Here is a 17,931-nt window from a genome sequence, read left to right as displayed (position 1 = left end):
CTACGGGAGCCGGAGCAGAGAGGAGAGAGAGGGAGAAAGAAAAGAGGGAAGCAAGACGGTGACAGCCACGAACTGGGGACAAAGCGCACACACTTAGCGGCGGGTCTGCACAGCTGTGCCCTGAAGAGAATGAATGGGCCTCCAGACATGCCTGCTGCTGAGTGGTGGCGAACCTTTCTGGTTTTGTGCATCTCCCAGGGAATAAAAGGCATTATGGCTTCTGGAGGTGGGACAGCCCAGAGAGAACAGACATGAATACACAGGACACAATTTTTTCTTGAAATGGACTTTTCTGATTATAAAAGAAGCATAAATTATTTGTAGAAAGTAGATTTCCATCATGCAAGGAACAGTAGTGTTAATAGTTATTTCTAGTCCTTTTTCTCTACGTGTGTTTATATTTTACATGCAGATAGAAACAAGTCGTATTGGGATCAGTGGTTCAGCTAGAATACATAGAGTTTGACACTTGACTCTAAGCTGCAGGAGAGCAAAGGCTATGTCTGATTGGGTTCACTGATTCCTTCGGTCACAACCAGCATGACGTCATGTTCCCTAACTAGATGCCAGGCCCTGCTCTACGCACTGAGAGACAAGAGCACAGTCCGTGTGCGTGTCATGTGCACGTGCTGGTGGGGGAAGCAGAGAGAAAGCATAAGCGAAGCAGGGGAGGACATGGAGACAGAGGCCTGTTTCTGCCCTGCACGAGCACGCACCCACGTTCCCATGCCTTTTACATTATTTACACGGGGCAGGAAGGAAGGCTCTGATCAGGAAGTATCTGAGAGGAGACCTGAAGGAAGTAGAACATGAGGCTCCTGTCTTGGGAAGAACCCTCCAGACAGAGGGAGCAGCAAATATAAAAGATGAGGACAGAAGAGCAAGGGAAGCCATAGCCAAAGGAAGTGGGTGACGGAGGTGGCAGGAGAGGGACAGGGAGGGGGTGGGGCCAGATCAGGTGTGGTTGGGGGAGCATCATGAGGACTGTGCAGCAGGCCACCTGCGGGATGGCCCCAGTGATGCTTTCCTCCTAACCAAGAGGATACTGTGGAAATGACTGTGTGTGAATAAGGGGCTGGGCCACAAAGGACACTATGGCTTCCACCTCGTTCTCCTGGACCACTCACTTTGGTCGCCATGTTGTGAGGACACTCAAGCAGCCTAGTGCTGAGGTCCAGATGGGGAAGAGCTGAGGCCTCCCACCAACAGCCCATACCAATGTGCCCCCCTCTCCACCCCAGGAGGGCAGTGGCAGGGTCTGCTGCAGGGAGAAGGAAGGTGAGCTGTAAGGGAGGAACAGGACTCTGCTGAGTCAGCCTTGGAATGGTCCAGGCAGAGGATGATGTTTGGATGGAAGGTACAAGGGCAGGTGAAGAGAAGGTCAGATTCCGAATCTGGAAAGTAGCAGACAGCATCTGTTAAAGGCTCGTGTGAGGAAGTACTTCAAAAGAGAAGAGTCAAGAATGAATCCAAGAGTTTTGTCTTGGTCAGTCCAAGAGTGCACCTGCCCTTTCCTGAGACATCTCATGTTGCTGTGCGAGTCTGTGCTGCCCTGGACACTCATGTGGAGAAGTTGCTTACTGACAGGTGGATGTCTGGACCTGGGTGTCAGGGAGGGCTCTGGGCTGGAGATGGTGGGGTGGTCAGCTGCTAATTACTATCAGGGCTTCCTCATAGCATAGGTTTCCAAATTGATTGGCAATTCCTTCATTAAAATTCCATCATGGCATGGTTATCTGTCTTCGTTAAACGAATTGAGAAGCTTTACCTTTTTCTCTGTGTTCTGGGAAAGTTTGTGTATCTCAGTAATTGTTGGATGCTTGAAAATTAGAAGAGTTAAAAGGAATGGAAATACGGATATTAAAATAGATACAGATGAGAAAAGAGGTATGAGGTAATTCTATGTGAATCTTTGTTACTAAATTGGAAACCAGCCAAGAAGTTGAGACATTCTTAAAAACATAAAACTGAAGGGAATTCCCTGGCGGTCCAGTGGTTAGGACTCAGCACTTTCACTGCCAGGGCCCAGGTTCAATCCCTGGTCAGAGAACTAAGATCCCACAAGCCCCACCGTGCGGCCAAAAAAAAAGAAAAGAGAAGAAAAACCATGAAATTGAAATAGTGTCGAAAGGAAAAACATTAGCTATTTAAAAGCCTGCAACGACCCCGCGTCACGGCAGGTCCTGCCAGCCTCACACTGGTGACGTTTTGTTACTCAAACATCCCTCCCTCCTGCCACCCTAAAGGGAACACTGGCTGGGCCCTGGTGACCCCACGAGGTCTTTCAACAGATGAGGGATTCTGAGGCCTAACAACTTCGCCCCAGCCCCACACTGGCTGGACAGCATGAGGGCAGGCCCAGACAGGGAGCAGGGTTACTTGGCTGGGCTCCCTGCTACCCACGACCCGCAGGAGCTGGGCACTCACAGGCCCGCGAGCAGGTCCGTTTCTCCTTGAGTGTCCTGGGTGGGGACCAGGCTGCCAGCCCCTTCGGCCAGGATCTGCCGGATCAGGTCTTCATCTGGAGGGAGCAAAATGTGTCAGCCCTGAAGCCTTCCTGGGGGGAGCTGGGGGACACCACCCTCCCCACCCCTGCTCACCCACCTGAAGCTGAGAAGTATTTGGCAGGTGAGGAGGGGCTGACCAGGGAGAGACTGTCATCCTCTGGGCCCGGCGTGCGGCCCATCCGGCCCCGGGCCAGCCGCTGCAGGGTGCTGCCCATGACGGACGGGTCACTCAGCAAGTCTGGCCAACTGAGGGTGCCTTCGCTGGATGGCCAGCACACCAGGCTGCAGGCGACAGGTCAGCAAGGGGAGCCCGGAAGACGCGTCTGCACACATACCCAACCCAAGTCCCGTCACACATGGACATGCGGGGCTGCTGAGCAAACACTCCCGGGACAGCCCCACGACACACGGACGAGGACACGTGACGCGGCACATGCGAGGCGCAGCTGACCTACAGGAGAAACGGCTCACGCTTCCTCTAGGGACCCCCACCTTTTAGAATCCTCCACAAATAAGTCGTGTTTCATTTGTCCAGCAAAGGCCTGTTGAGAAGCACAGAGGAAACCTGATTCCAGGCTGCCCAGAACACGACCCCATCCGGGCAGGCCCTGGGGAGCCCGCACCTCAGCACCGAGTCCCGGGAAGGCAAGTATGGAGCTGTCCAGCACAGATGAGTCCAGGTAGCTGTCCATGTCCAGCGCCTGCGGCCCTGCTGGTGTGGGGCTCGGGCCCCCGGCCACCTGCAGGAGAGGCAGGCGGTCAGTGGGAGGCAGCTTGGGCCCCTGCTGTGGGGAGGCATGCTCGCTCCTGGCAGGCAGAGTCTAGAGCAGTGATGTCCTGGAGAATGTTCTAGATGCACACATTCTACACCTACACTGTCCATCACAGGAACCACTCGCCACATGCCAATACAGAACACCTGAAGTGTGGCTGGTATAATGGAGAAGCTGAAGTTTTCATTTTATCTAATTTTAATCAACTTAAATATAAACAGCCAGGGACTTCCCTGGTGGCACAGTGGTTAAGAATCCGCCTGCCAATGCAGGGGACACGGGTTCAATCCCTGGTCCGGGAAGATCCCACATGCCTCAGAGCAACTAAGCCCGTGCACCACAACTACTGAGCCTGCGCTCTAGAGCCCATGAGCCACAACTACTGAGCCCGCGTGCCACAATTACTGAAGCTTGCACACCTAGAGCCCATGCTCCGCAACAAGAGAAGCCACTGCAATGAGAAGCCCATGGACCAAAACGAAGAGTAGCCCCCATTCGCTGCAACTAGAGAAAGCCTGTGCGCAGCAATGAAGACCCAAGGCAGCCAAAAAGAAAAAAATACACACACACACACACACACACACACACACACACACACACGTATAAAAACAGCCACATATGGGAAATTCCCTGGCAGTCTACTGGTTAGGACTCCGTGCTTCCACTGCAGAGGGCGTGGGTTTGATCCCTATTCAGGAAACTAAGATCCTGCATGCCCTGTGGCATGGCCAAAAATTAAACCGCCCCCCCCGCCCCCCCTCAAAAAAACCCAGCCACATACAGCTAAGGATGTCCATTCTGGGTTCCTGGGGGAAATGCCACTTGTCATGGTGTATGACCCTTTCTTATGAGACATGGGCATCAGCCAGTTCCCTAGCCAGTCCTGTTTGCTTCCGTGGTGTCAGCAGTGACCCCTGTTCACTCCTGATTCTGACACCCTGCATCTCTCCCCTGGCTCCTGACTCCTCTCTGGCTGCCATACTGAACAGCACAGCCCTCGGCAGGGGCAGCCATGCCCATGCTCCAGGAGCCCCACCCACCTTGCTCCGGGACATCCGGAAGAGGAACAGGATGGCCAGGTAGATGGGGTAGACAACCAGGCTGGACACCAGGCCGACGGCGATGGTGTCGATGCTCAGTGGGATCAGACTGGACGCGGGCCCCACACTGTGGCAGGAGAGGAGAGACGGGGCCGGCTTGGGGGGTGGGGCAGGAGGGGTTGGGGGTTGGGCAGAGGGAGGGCGTGCTGACCCCCACAGCACCCACCTGTAGGTAGCATCTCCCACGGCACCGTACCACACGGCGTTGGCACCCAGGAAGAGGCAGATGAGGAGGACGCAGCACGTGGCTCGCTGGACACGTGTAAAGCGGCTCCGAGGTGGCCGGTCCCACATGGAGAGCCAGACATGTTTGTCAAAGAAGCCGCGCTGCAGTTCGGCCACCAGGAGGCGCTGGAACCGCTGCAGGGCCACATCACCTGGGCGGGGACAGGAGGGCTTCAGGAGATCCCAGGGCCAGGCGCCCCAGCCCCCCACCCCCACCCTATGGCCCGCCACCGGGGCAGGGCCTTACTTGCCGCCAGCACCTCCTTCTCCACCAGGCCCCCGTTGGCCTCTGTCTCCACTGACAGCCAGTCGTTGACCAGGAAGAAGGTGCTGCGGGCATTCTGCAGGTCCCTGACGATGACGTGCTGCAGGAACCAGGCGGGGCTCAGCCCTGCAGAGGGGAGGGGCAGGGCGGTCAGGGCTGGGTGGGCAGCAGCGGGGTGGGGGCGGCAGCAGCGGGGCCCCCAGACCTTTGTTGTCATGCCACACGCGGATCTTCCACACACTGCCCAGGCTGTGTGGGGTGGCAATCTGGAAGATGTCCAGGCTATTGCGGTGGAAGGCTCCATCCCCATCCAGGTGCCGGTGGCCGCTGCGGCTGTCCGCCCCGTACAGCATGATGCCCACATGAGCTGTGGTCCCTGGAGGATGGAGGGACAGGGGGCAGGACTCTGGGTTTGCCGCCCACCAGACACTGACCCCGGGCGAGTCTGCCCTGACAACCTTCCTTTGACAGGCACAGGCAGCCCTCGCCCTGCGGCTCTGATACAAACGGATCTCAGTCGCCTCAAACCATTAAATGAATGGCCCCCAGTGACACAATTCAAATGCCAGTTGTGTTGGTGCCTTAACTGCGAGTAACAGCGTGGAACGTGAAGGTGGCTGCCAGTCTTCAGTCCGCTACACAAGGGATGCATGTCCTGATGGGTGACGTCACCTCTCCCAGAGGCTGCTGGTGACCAGTCACCATACACCTCTCAGTCCCCTCACGGACCACCAAGTGCACAGCAGAGTTGCCCCATGTCCCCAGTGATAAACCTACACGACGTTTTATAAAAGTGCGTCATCAACGCAGAGGACCAGAAAAAAATTTAAAAACTAAAAATAAAAGAGAGGGACTTCCTTGGTGGCGCAGTAGTTGAGAATCCACCTGCCAATGCAGAGGACACGGGTTTGAGCCCTGGGCCAGGAAGATCCCACATGCCATGGAGCAGCTAAGCCCGTGTGCCACAACTACTGAGCCCGCGTGCTGCAACTACTGAAGCCTGCACACCTAGAGCCCATGTTCCACAAGAGAAGCCACCACAATGAGAAAGAAGCCCACCCACTGCAATGAAGAGTAGACCCCTGCTCACTTCAACTAGAGAAAGCCTGCACAAGCAGCAACGAAGACCCAACGCAGCCAAAAAAAATTAAAAAAATAAAAGAGAGAACCCGGTGACAAAGATGAAAGCACAGCAAAGAAATGAAAAATGGTACCAAGGAAGCGAACTTTGCATCAAAGGCAAACACACGACTAAAGAAACAGCCGACCACGGGGCCACTGTCGCTGCCCCAGGGGCTCTGGAGAGGCCGTTGATGACAGCAAACTCACCAACATGAGTGAGAGCAATGGTTGCGACAAAAAGGATGAAGACGTCACATAGCAATGGATGCCGGCAAAAACTTCACGTGGAAAGAACTCTCAGAGGTACTTCACAGTGAGGAGAGCACAACAAGAGGTCGGCAGCAAAGTGTCCGCTGGCCGAGGCACAAAGATGCCCCCTCAGGTGGCAATTACAGATGAGAAGGCAAGCGCTGCTCAAACTACTCTTGGTAAGTTTCCCACAAAGAAATAAGGCACTTTAGTTCTCAGCGTCTAACGCTTTGTTACACTGTACTAACTCCACATCATCACGTTTCTTTCCACATTTTTAACCAAAATTCAAGAGATTTTGATGTCTTGAAAACAATCTTTTCACCAGGACGACTTATTACCATTTAATAATCATTTCCCACACCAATCGTCAGGCTGTTCCACCCGGCTGCGCACGTCAGCAGCTGCCCACAGGGACTATGAGCCCACTGCATGCCCACAGGTCGCTGTGCAGATGAACGAGCTGCTGCCTGGCATAGCCATGGTGACCCAAACCCCTGCTGGAAGCCACCCCTCTATTACAAGAGTCCCCATCAGGAAGGCGGCCCCCCTCACCTGAGCCCCGGCCCCAGCCGGTCTTGACCAGGATCTCATACTTGAAGCGACCCCCCTTCCCGCAGAACGGGATGACGCGGACCCGGCTGACGTCCAGCTGGTCCAGCTTACGCAGGATCACAGCCGTGACCGCGTAGGTCACCAGGCACACAGTGCACGTCAGCAGGACGATGTAGTTCACACTTGAGGCTGGCTCCTAGGGAGACAGAGCCATCAGGCCCCAGGGGTGCAGCCCAGCCCTCACCTGCTCAGGGCGGAGCCGGGGCTCCCCAGCAGTCCAAGGATGCAGCACCACTCACGGGGAAGATGAAGTGGACATGGCTGGGAGGCACAAAGAGACTGGCACCGAAGGCGGTGAGGTGGCGGGTGAGGCAGACAGCCTGGCTGGGCGAGGTCTCCTCTAGGGGCACGAGGCCCTCCGTCCGCCATGCCATCTCCTTCTCGCTGAAGTACTGGCAGAGGGACGTGTACAGACCCACGGACACCTCCAGTGCTGACCATCGGAAGTGGCTGGTCAGGTTCAGGTAGTAGCTCGCACCCAGATCTCTGGTCCTGGGAGAATTGGGGGTATCATGGCCAGACCTGGCCTGGCCCGCTCCCCAAACCCCATGGGGAGCCCTCGGGCCCTGACACATACGGATCCGATCATGTCCACCTGCCCTCAGAGACCAGCCCCACCCTGCCAACAAGTCCCACTGCTCCCAGGTCCAGGGCAGGACGTGCTCACCCCGGGGCGATGAAGAAGGTGTAAGGCCTGTGGTCGTCGCCTGCCAGGACCTCCGGGCTGATCCTCCTGCTGGCGGAGCAGTTGTGCTCGTTGGGCCAGGGCATAGCGTGCAGGTAGGCGGCCAGGTAGGGCTCAGGCTCCTCCGGCAGGTAGTGCTCTGCAGGTGGCATGTGCAGGCTCAGACCCCTGCCCGGGCAGCTCACACACCCCAGGGGACAACCCCGGAAGCCCTCCCCAGCTGCCCCGCTGCCCTCCAGTGAGGCCCCCAGGGCTCCATGAAGCAGGAGACTTTACCAAAGGCCACGAGTTGGGGGTGCCCGCGAGAAATACCTGTTCACCTGGCCACCCCACTGCCCCACATAGGCTGGGCCACAGGAGGGAAGAGGAGGCCGCCCACCGAGGGCCCCACCATGCCACACACCGTTCAGCACCATGAAAGTAAGCTGCAGGTGAAGCCCAGCCTCGGGGTTGCTGTTCTCGGGGGTGACCACGACACTGACTGAGGCCTGGGGCTGGACGATGGCGGAGCCAGCAGGGATGCGGTGACCCTGGGCAGCCTGGTCTGAGTTGTTGGGCACCTTCACGGTGATGGCGCGCTCTGAGGCCAGCTGCCCAATGGGGATCTGGGTGCCGGCCTGTGTCTGGAAAGCCATGGACGCCACCTTGGTGGAGACAGTGTAGTTGCTGATGTAGCCAAAGGGGAAGGGGTTGGAGTCGACAAGGAGGATGAGTTGCACCACATCACTGAGGTTGGACAGGGCCCCGCTGAAGGCTGCGGGGATGGAGAAATGGCAGCCAGGGCCCGAGGCGTCGCCCTGGCACAGCAGACTCAGTGGATCCGAGCGCTTGCCCTGTGCCACGATCTCTTCACCCGCCAGGGTCAGGGGCTCCTCGTTGAGCACACGGGAGCGCATGAGGATGCCCATGAGGGCCGATGAGAGCTGGTAGGCCCTGGATGCCACCAGTAGCGACGGCGGCTCTGCCCCCAGCTCCGAGGGCTGTGGGCCCTGCACGTCCAAGGTGGCCAGGTGGATGAGGTCGCCTACGGATAGGAGAGATTAGGGGGAGAAGTGGGGGGGAGGGGTCATGGGGAAAGGTCGGGGGGAGAGGCCCGGTTGGGGGAGAGGTCTGGTGGGGGGAGAGGTGGCAGAGAGGTTGGGGGAGAGGTTGCGGGGAGAGGTCTGGTGGGGGGCAGAGATTAGAAGGGAGGTAGGGGTGGGGGAGAGGTCCAGGGAGCAGCAGGCGCCCACACCTGTGATGTTGAGGATGCTGTCGGCAATGGCAGTGGGCGTCCCGGTGCCCGCAGCAGTCTCAGCCTGCAGGATGCGCATCATGCCCTCTAGCTTGTGCAGTGTCTTCTTCAGGCACGAGCGGCACACGAATTCCCAGCTGGACACCTGCAGGGAGCCCATCACCATGTGCAGCCCCACTCCAGCCCAGCTGACCCAGGCCAGGTGGGGGCCACTCAGCAGCAGCTCCCCCTGCCACTTCTGCCCCTCAGCCCAGCTTGGCTCCGTCATGCTCGCTGTGTTCTTGGAGCAGTCTCTGTGACAGCGGCCTCCCCACCTCTGTGGAGCCGTTCCAAACCACCTTTCATGTTGCAGCTGGAAAATCCATGCCAAACACGGCTACACCCATGGGCATCTCTGCCAGGAGCCCTTCAGTGGCTCTTCCCCACACACAGGCAGAGTTCAAGGTAACGTGGCCCCACTGGCCACTCCGGCCATGCACACAGCCAAGTAAGCCATGTCACAGACAGGGCGACCCCCACCCAGAAGAGCTTCCCCTCCCTTCTCCTCCACAAGGCCTGGGCAGCAATCCCCTGCCACCCTGAGCACAGTCCCCCCCGCCGTCAAGACAGAGCCCAGCCCTGCCCGGTTGCTGAGTCCTAGGCGAGGGTGGCAGGGTCAGGTGTAACCACAGGCTCACAGGTAAGAGCACAGAACAGCCTCGCCCACCCCCACACCTGGGCCTTGTGCCCTGGACCCCTGCAGGGTCACCCTGGGGGGCACCCGTGGCTCACACTGGGACAGCTGAGAACAGGCACGTGGACACACAGACTTGGCTAGGAAAGGAGCTCTCGGGTCGTCAGGGTTGGGGGTCCAGGGCTGCCGCAGGGCCTGTGTCTCATCCTACCGTGCACTGGGCCAGGGCGGCCGCAACCTGCTGGATGTCGTCCACGGTGTTGACCCGCAGGGAGACCAGGGTCTCAGTGATGTTCTTGCGTATCTGGGCGCGCAGCTGCCGCCTGGGGTCTGACTCTGCCGCCATGGCCAGGGCCTGCTCGTACTGCAGGCACAGGGGAGCCATCAGCAGGAGATGGGCAGTCCCGCCCAGAGCGCAGGCCAGCCAAGGGCAGGCATCTCGGCTGCTGGCTAACACCAGTGGCGACTCGAGCCCTGTGTCAAGGGCCAAAGGGGCATTCCCCAGGACCCCACGTGGGGGCTAAGGGCACGAGGAGGAGGCAGCCTGGCACTGGGGAGGGCCCCGCAAGTGGGTGCTGCTGGGAGCAGGAGTGGTGCCGAGGCCCTGGTCAGGAGAGGGGGTCTGGGCCACCCTCAGCACAGAGGCCAGTGCAGGAGGGGCTCCTTGGCCGCACTGACCTCATTGAGCACAGCGATGAGGGCCAGTGAGTACTCGATGACGTGCTGGGGGTCGGCCTGGCGCAGCAGCCCAGGCAGCGTGCTCTCTGTGAGGCTGTACAGCCAGGGCATGAGATCTGGGAGGCCGTCGGGGGACTCTCTGGGGGGCTCTGGCAGGGTGATGGCCAGAGACCTGTGGGCAGAGGCTGTGGATGAACAGGTGGCGGGCCCCCCTCCCACCCCCGGCCAGGCCCTGTTTCACGGGCACAGGCTCACCTGTTGAGGGCGACCACGGCAGCACCCAGCTGGTCCTGCACAACCACAGCCAGGCCCACCACAAAGTGGGGCGCAAAGCCAGGCGGCAACACGGCCCCATAGGTGGAGAGGCTGCCCTTGTAGACACAGAACTCCTCGCAGTGGCCCTGGCGACAGCGCCGCAGCAGCAGGGCATACACCAGTGGAGCACCCGCATCCTCCTCGTCCTGCCAGCCTGTGGGCCCCCCAGGGCATCAGCGGGGTCCCCACGTGCCCCCCATCACCAGGGCCCCATGGCCGTACTCACCCACACACTCGAAGTGCACCTTGGTGGTGAGGGCGTGCACGGCCTCGAGCGGGAAGAGGCGGCAGGAGCCCCCCAGTGGAGGGCGGTTCGGGGCGAGATGGATGGAGGCACAGCCCTGCTCCTGGCCCGAGCGGCCCAGCACCGTGAGCGTAAATGTGTAGCCCTCGCCGTCCCGCAGCACGCCGCGCCGCACCACCAGCCGCATGCCCGCACTGCCCGTGGACGTGGTTGTCTCGTCCAGCACCAGTGTCTCATTACTAAAGCTGCGCGCGGCCCAGAGCTGAGGGGGCACCCAGATCGCAGGTGCTCAGGGGCGGGTCTCCCCCAGGCCCCCCACCTTTGGTCCCCACCCGGGGCCCCCTGCTCACCCCGCGCTCGGAGCCCCCGCCGCAGTTGTCACAGCGGCCCTCCAGGTACACGTAGGAGCTGCGGCTCACTGCGTACACCGCCTGCGCCTTGCAGGACACACACTCCAAGGACACGATGGGTACCCGGCCACTCCGGATCAGCACCTGGAAGCCGGGCAGGATTAGAGAGAGGCATGCCCACCCTGGCCAGGAGCCTCCAGACTGGGGCTCTGCTCCTGAGGCCCAGACCCTTGAGTCTGCCCCGTGTGGTGGGTGGTAGTGAAACCCATGGAAGAGCAGGGCCCCTGCCCCTGCCATCCTCCCACCTGCTCCTCTCAGACCCAGCCAACTCCTAAGTCAGCCCAAAGCCCAGGTTCTGTGGGGCCATGAGCTCAGCCCTCACCCAGGATATTTATGTCGTTTTGTGACTCCTAGGATTGGCGAGAGACAGGGGAGGAGGATAGGAGGAGGAGGGAATTTAATGAAGCGCAGACCACGATGGGCTTATTTTCTGCAGCACCCCGGGCCGATCTTGGGCCTGGCACACAGCAGGCACTTGACAGGTGCTCGGCCACAAACGGATAAACAGAGGCACGAAGGTACGGATGGACGAGTGTCCACGTGAGGACAAACATAGCTCAGCGCAGCCCCATCTGAGCCTCCCACTGCTCTCTGCCCTGGGGGCGGGGCCCACATCAGACAGCCCCAGACAGTCACTCCGGGCAGAAACCTGGCACGGGGGACGGACACCCCATCCAGGGCACCAGCAGGGCCTGATGCACCCACTCCTGTTACAGCAGCAGGAGTGGTGCCATGGGGCCAAGCATACGTGGTCCTGACCACCTGGCGGCTTAGGTTGGGAGAGAGAGCGTGCTCCACACACAGGGAAGAACAGGCCCTCCCCATTCAGGGAGGGGACACCATGCTCTGGGGAAGGGATGTGTCTCCTCGCTGTTGGTCTTCAGTGCTGCGGGGACAGTGAATTTCTCACAAACCACTAGGGCCTGTGCTGTACCTCTAAGCTTTGTGCACAGCTATGGCCTTTTTGGAATAAAGCAATGCCAGAGGAGCATCTTGTTAAGTAGAATTAGCATCAAGAGTAATAATGACTTAAAACCAATAGCTTCTAGAAGCACTAAAACAAAAAAACAAAAAAAACCTTAAAAATGGGTGCTGGGGGACTTCGCTGGTGGCGCAGTGGTTAAGAATCTGCCTGCCAATGCAGAGGACACGGGTTCGGGCCCTGGCCCAGGAAGATCCCACATGCCGCGGAGCAGCTAAGCCCATGTGCCTCAACTACTGAGCCTGTGCTCTATCTAGAGCCTGTGAGCCACAACTACTGAGCCCGTGTGCCACAACTACTGAAGCCCACATGTCTAGAGCCTGTGCTCTGCAACAAGGGAAGCCACCACAATGAGAAACCTGCGCACCGCAACGAAGAGTAGCTCCCATTCACCGCAACTAGAGAAAGCTCACGCGTGGCAACAAAGACCCAACGCAGCCAAAGATAATTAAAAAAAAAAAAAAAAGGGTACTCGGTACTATGTACGGGCAGGGACCCTGTGCACTCAGCCTCTCTGGCAGTCCCCCCAACCCTGGGGGCCAGTAGCTCCACCCAGGCCTGGGCCAGGGCAGCACCCACCGTCTGGTTGGTGACCTCCTCCTTGCGGCCTGCCTTCCATACGGTCAGGTTGAAGGTGTACTCCACACTGGCTTGCAGACGCTCCCGGGGGATGGTGACCACGCTGCTCCCACGGGGCCCGAAGTTCAGCGCACACCCGCCAGTCTCACTCTGCAGTCCGTAACAGGGCCGGGGTTGGGGGGGTGCACGGGGGTGAGACCCTAGGCCTGCCTCCAATTAGAGCCTGGCCCGGGGACGGCTGGGAAGACCCCTCCCCCTGCTGGGATCGAGCCCACCAGGCACTCAGACATATCAAGCGGACCCAAGAGCCTGCCAGCCTCATTCACACAAACGACCTAAGGGGGATCAGGAGGACGACTGCCCCGCCATGTGGCTGACCTGCGTCGAGGCCACGCAGGCCCAGTGGAAGCTGAGTGGCGTCTGGTCACCGTCCTCCAGGTTGGGGTCATAGGACTTGCTCCCATCCAGCACCAGGTCCTGAGAGTCCGACCACACACGGTAGGAGCCACCCTCGACAATGGGCACCAGGCGCTCAGGGGCCACTGTCACATTGGCCTGGATGCTCCGTGCCAGCGGTGTGTCCCCAAATGACACCACGAACACAAAGCAGTAGTGGCCCACAGGCAGCACCATCCGTGGCACCACCAGCTGGGGCCGGCTCACATCCACACTGGGCAGGGTCACCCGGGCCATGCGCCCAGGCCGCTGGCAGCTGGTGGCACGGTACACCTCCCAGCGGTACTCAGTCTGGTACGTGACGCAGTCGCGCAGGTCGACGTGGGCCTCCAGGTAGTTGCGCTGGGAGCGCCGCATAAGTACCTGCGGGGGCAGGGCCACATCCACCTCGGGCTCCCTGCAGGCCAGCACGTGGACGGTGACCGTGGTCTGCGCCACAAAGAAGCTCACCAGGTTGGAGGCATTCACCTCCACACGGTAGTCCCCAGGCTGCAGGTAGGAGTGAGCCGCCCAGGGAACCTCCGTGTTCTCTGCCAGGGCCCCGTCCCCAAAGTCCCAGTGGTAGGCCACACGCCGGGGGCTGGGGCTCGTGGCAGCCTCGAAGTGGGCCGAGCGGTTGGTGAAGCAGCGGCTGCTGCGCAGCGCCACGTGCTGAATGACGTCCTGGACCTCAACCACGAGCGTGTGGTTCACGCCGCCCAGCTCGTTGAAGGCTCGCACGTGTATCTCCAACTGCCCCGCGGCCACGGGGGTATAGGTGACATCGCGACCCGACAGGATGACCAGCGAGTCCCCCTGGACCTTTTGCAGCGAGAAGTACCACGCGTAGGCAACACGGGAACCCCGCTGCACCCGGGCCGTGAAGTTCCTCTCGGTGCCCGTGGCGATGGCCGGCTCACAGCAGTCGGGCACCTGGAGCCCACCCACGGCCTCCAGCACCGAGACACGCACCTGCGCCTGCACCCGGCTTACATGGTTCTCAGCCTGGATGCTCACCGTGTAGTCCCCGAGCCGGGGGAAGCTGCGGGAGAAGTGGGGCCCAGGGAGCACCTCGGGGCCAGCCCCGCTGACCTGTAGGTGGAAGCTGACGGCCGAGCCGGCGGCCAGCAGGATCTGAAAGTGAACCAGCTGCCCGGGCTCCACCACCTTCCTGCTGGCCCATAGCACCAGGCCCACGATGGGCTCCTCCACCGTGAGGTTGTGTGTGGCCACGACCCAGCTGACCGCATTGGAGGCGTTGAGATGAATGGAAAAGGTGCCAGCGTCTGGGAGGACAACGGCGATGTGCTGGCCATGCCTGCTGCCACCTGGCACGGCCCAGCACCAGCTCACGTTGGTGCCCGAGGCCAGCTGCCCCCAGAAAGGCACGGTGGAACTGGCCACCACAAAGCTGCAGTCCAGTTCACCGGTCCTGATGCTGAGGCCACTGACAGGCACTTGCACAGCCACCTCAATGCTGGCGTTGGCTGAGCCCAGTTGGTTCTTGGCCGTGACTGTGACCAGGTGCAGGCCAGGGCTGGGAAAGGTGTGGGTGGTGGATGGCTCTGAGGTCTCCCAGCCCAGCCCTTCCTCCAGGGACCAGGTGTAAGTGACGCCACTGCCACCAGCCAGCTCAGCACGGAGGGTAACACTTGCATTGACAGCCACCGGGTTTGGGGAGGCGGCGGCGGCCAGCCACCCCACAGGCTCCACAAAGTTCACAGTGCGGTTGGCTAAGGCGCTGCCCAGCATGTTGGTGGCCCGCAGCTGGACGTGGTAGGTGCCAGCCTCGAGCACGGTGAGCGAGAAGGCTTTGCCGATGCCAGCCAGGGCCAGGCCACTGTCCCGCTGAGCGGTCCAGCTATAGGAGATGTTGGTGCCATCCCTGACTGTGGCCTGCAGCTGCAGCGTGCGGTTGGTGGGGAAGCAGCAGCTACCGCCGCCGCCCACCACCTGCAGCCCCTCGATGTGCTGCAGGACATAGATGAAGATACTGTCCTGGGCTGCGCCCACCTCATTCTCAGCCGTGACAATGATGTTGAAGGTGCCGACAGACCGGAAGGTGTAGGAGATGGTGGGGCCCCCAGGGATGGGTGTGCAGCGGTCACAGAGGACCCAGGAGTAGTGCACATCACTGCCCGCCTCCAGGGAGGTGCTGAAGCTCACGCTGCCGTTCAGGGGTACCACTGTGCGGCTGGCGTTGACACTAAGCCCCCGCACACGCTGCTGCACGGTGACATTCAGCTGGGCCTCCCCACGGCTCACCTCGTTCCAACCGGACACCCTGACGGGGAAGCAGCCTGTGCTGCTATAGGCGTGGGTGACCGCAGGGCCCTGGAGCTGCCCGCCATCCCCCAGCTCCCACAGGTAGGTGGCGGGGTGCCCACGTCCCACAGCAGAGAACAGGTAGGGCTGCTGCAGCTCCAGCACGTGGGAGCCATTGACCCTGATGCCTGTGAGATCCACAGGCTCCTGCACCTCCACGAGCGCCGAGTCGTTGGCGGCTGAGATGTTGTTGGACACGGTGACCGTCACCAGGTAGGAACCTGAGTCCCAGTAGGTGAATGTGGCCTCAGGGCCCCCGACGCGGGCAGCGGCATCATCAGTGCCGAAGTCCCAGGTGTAGCGGTAGAGGAATGGGGGCCAGGCACAGGCAACTAGCCGGGCTGCGTCCCCGACCCGCACGAACTGCCTCTCGGGCCGCACGGTGATGTTGCCCACCTCAGGCTCCACGCAGATGCTGCTGAAGTAATGCGCCTTGTTCACGTGGCTCGACAGGACCAGCGCCAGGGGGAATGTACCGCTATGTGTGAAATTGTGCATCACTGTCGGGTCTCCCCGGACGGTCGTGTTGGACGAGCCGTCCCCGAAGGTCCAGTCGAAGATGTAGTTGGTAGGGTCCCCGGTGACGTGGGCTGTGAGCTGGGCGTGGGGCTGGGTGGGGATGCAGGCCGTAGGGTCGATCCACAGCACCTCCAGGACGAAGACCTGTACGGGCAGGCTCTGGGCCAGGTTTCCAGTGGGGCTGGACGCACCCACGGTCACTGTGCAGTTCTGCGCCCGCAGGTAGACGTGCTCTACCGTGGCCTCAGGGCCCACGAGCACTGTGCCGTCCCCCATGTCGAAAGTCCATGTGACGTTGTCGCCCGAATCCAGGGTGGCGCTGACCACCACGGGTGCACCCTGCTCCACGGCTGGGCTCAGGCTCACGGTCAGGCCACGGAGCTCCTCGAAGACACGGACACTGATGCTCGCCACTGTACTGCTCACCGTGTTGTTGACCTCCAGTCGGATGTGGTAAGCGCCCCTCGAGGCAAACGTGTGGTTGACCTCTGGCTGGGGCTGTGTTACAGCTGGGGAGCCATCCCCGAAGTCCCACGTGTACAGGACACCCCCGGGCGAGGGAAGCGGGTGCGGGAAGAAGGTGACAGGCCAGCCAGCCACCAGGACCCGGCTGCCCGTGGCCACGGCCACGGTGGGCAGAGTGGCACGCACGCTCACAGGCACCTGCTGCGTCAGGTTCTCGAAGGTACTGGACACGAGCAGGGTCAGGTTGTATTCACCTGGCAGACAGGCCCAGAATGGGTAAGGGGCCGGGGCCACCGCCACCACCTACTCAGCAGAACCCCTCCTAACCCTGTGCTGTGGGCAGGGGCCTGGGGTGGGGGTGAGGCGCAAAGCAGGGCCCCAGTTCTAACGTGAACAGAGAACGCCCTTGGACCCAGGCCCAGGTGCTCTCAGCACAGGGCGAGTCGCAGGGCTGAGGCAGAAAGATGAAGAGCAACCGTCTCCAGGCACGACTGCCCTTGGGGTGACAGGGCAGGCACAGGTGCAGGGCTGAGATCATAGGGGAACCACTGTTTACTCTGCATTTCTGTGTGTGGGGCTTCTGGAATTTCAAAAATGACTAAAAGGAACCTTCCCTTCTCCCCCAAAAAAAGGCTCAGGAGAGGAGTCAGGAGGTGATAGAAGGGTCCGGTTTCTGGCCAGCAGACTTGAATCATGGGTCTCAGAGGCCTAGTCCACCCCTCAACACTGGATATTCCTTCTTCACCCCAGTGAGGGCCCTGCGCCATCAGCCCAGGCTGGATCCCGGGAGGCAGGACCAAGGGGGGCTGTCCCCCAGGGAGGGGCTGTCCCCGGGGCAGGGCTCGCCCAAGCTGGAGGCTGGCAGGGCAGTGGGCCTGCCCCTTACCTGGGACAGTGTAGGTGTGTGTGATGTTGTGCTCCACCAGCACCTGGGCCACTGTGGGGTCTGGGACCTGGAAGGACTCGTTGTATGGAGGCTTGAACTGGCCGATCACCTGCTCCCCATCCCCGAAGGTCCACCTGCCAGGGCAGCAAGCAGGCGGTGAGCAGGCTAGGAGGGAGGGGTAGGAGGGAGGGGTAGGAGGGAAGGGTGGGGAGGGCCCGGCTGTAGCCCCTTTCCTTGCACCTCCTTTCAGGGTACCACCCGCCCTGCTGCAGCCCCCCAGCTGCTCCCAACGTCCTATGCACCCAGCACGTCCTGAAAGATGAGGAGGTGAAGGCTGGGGCCCCACCCAGGGGCCCAGCACACTCACAGAAAGGCCACCTCCATGGCTGAGTCCACCAGCACATCAGCCGCCAGTGCCAGTGTGGCATTGGGGGGCAGCACGGGCGGCACCGCAGACACCCGCAGGCCCCGCATCCTGTGCATCCGCTCGACTGTGACGTTGTAGTTCACGGTGACATTGCTCACGTGGTTGGAGGCCGTCAGCTGTGGGGACAGGCGGCAGTGAGAAGGCCACCAGCCGGCCACAGGGCAGCGTGGACAGAGCCCCTCCCCGCACTCACCCACAGCTGCCACGGGGTCCTCGGG

At 60.8% G+C, this 17,931-nt stretch overlaps 1 protein-coding gene across 4 annotated transcripts in view; it reads right to left on the bottom strand.

Annotated features, from left to right (window-relative positions):
* PKD1 (polycystin 1, transient receptor potential channel interacting) overlaps positions 1–17,931 on the bottom strand; it is a 48,441-nt gene that overhangs the window by 5,907 nt on the left and 24,603 nt on the right. For 2 of the 4 annotated variants that reach the window (XM_081257074.1, XM_081257073.1), the window contains exons 13-34: positions 17,654–17,829; positions 17,287–17,420; positions 13,035–16,654; positions 12,657–12,806; positions 11,036–11,179; positions 10,668–10,947; positions 10,382–10,595; positions 10,127–10,298; positions 9,660–9,812; positions 8,776–8,920; positions 7,945–8,565; positions 7,524–7,680; positions 7,096–7,348; positions 6,797–6,992; positions 5,076–5,246; positions 4,853–4,996; positions 4,547–4,757; positions 4,321–4,447; positions 3,131–3,247; positions 3,000–3,049; positions 2,605–2,789; positions 2,428–2,521 (exon numbers count right to left, since the gene is read on the bottom strand). In XM_081257074.1, coding sequence (XP_081113200.1) covers positions 2,428–2,521; positions 2,605–2,789; positions 3,000–3,049; positions 3,131–3,247; positions 4,321–4,447; positions 4,547–4,757; positions 4,853–4,996; positions 5,076–5,246; positions 6,797–6,992; positions 7,096–7,348; positions 7,524–7,680; positions 7,945–8,565; positions 8,776–8,920; positions 9,660–9,812; positions 10,127–10,298; positions 10,382–10,595; positions 10,668–10,947; positions 11,036–11,179; positions 12,657–12,806; positions 13,035–16,654; positions 17,287–17,420; positions 17,654–17,829 — 7,514 coding nt within the window. Of the gene's footprint in view, positions 1–7; positions 1,395–2,427; positions 2,522–2,604; positions 2,790–2,999; positions 3,248–4,320; positions 4,448–4,546; positions 4,758–4,852; positions 4,997–5,075; positions 5,247–6,796; positions 6,993–7,095; positions 7,349–7,523; positions 7,681–7,944; positions 8,566–8,775; positions 8,921–9,659; positions 9,813–10,126; positions 10,299–10,381; positions 10,596–10,667; positions 10,948–11,035; positions 11,180–12,656; positions 12,807–13,034; positions 16,655–17,286; positions 17,421–17,653; positions 17,830–17,931 lie in introns of those variants that run through there. The other 2 variants (XM_081257075.1, XM_081257072.1) reach the window with 2 other exon arrangements.

The sequence above is a fragment of the Mesoplodon bidens genome (assembly GCF_964165515.1).
Source record: "Mesoplodon bidens genome assembly, chromosome: 15".
NCBI classification, from domain to species: domain Eukaryota; kingdom Metazoa; phylum Chordata; class Mammalia; order Artiodactyla; family Ziphiidae; genus Mesoplodon; species Mesoplodon bidens.
This window is presented reverse-complemented; position numbering and strand designations above follow the sequence as displayed.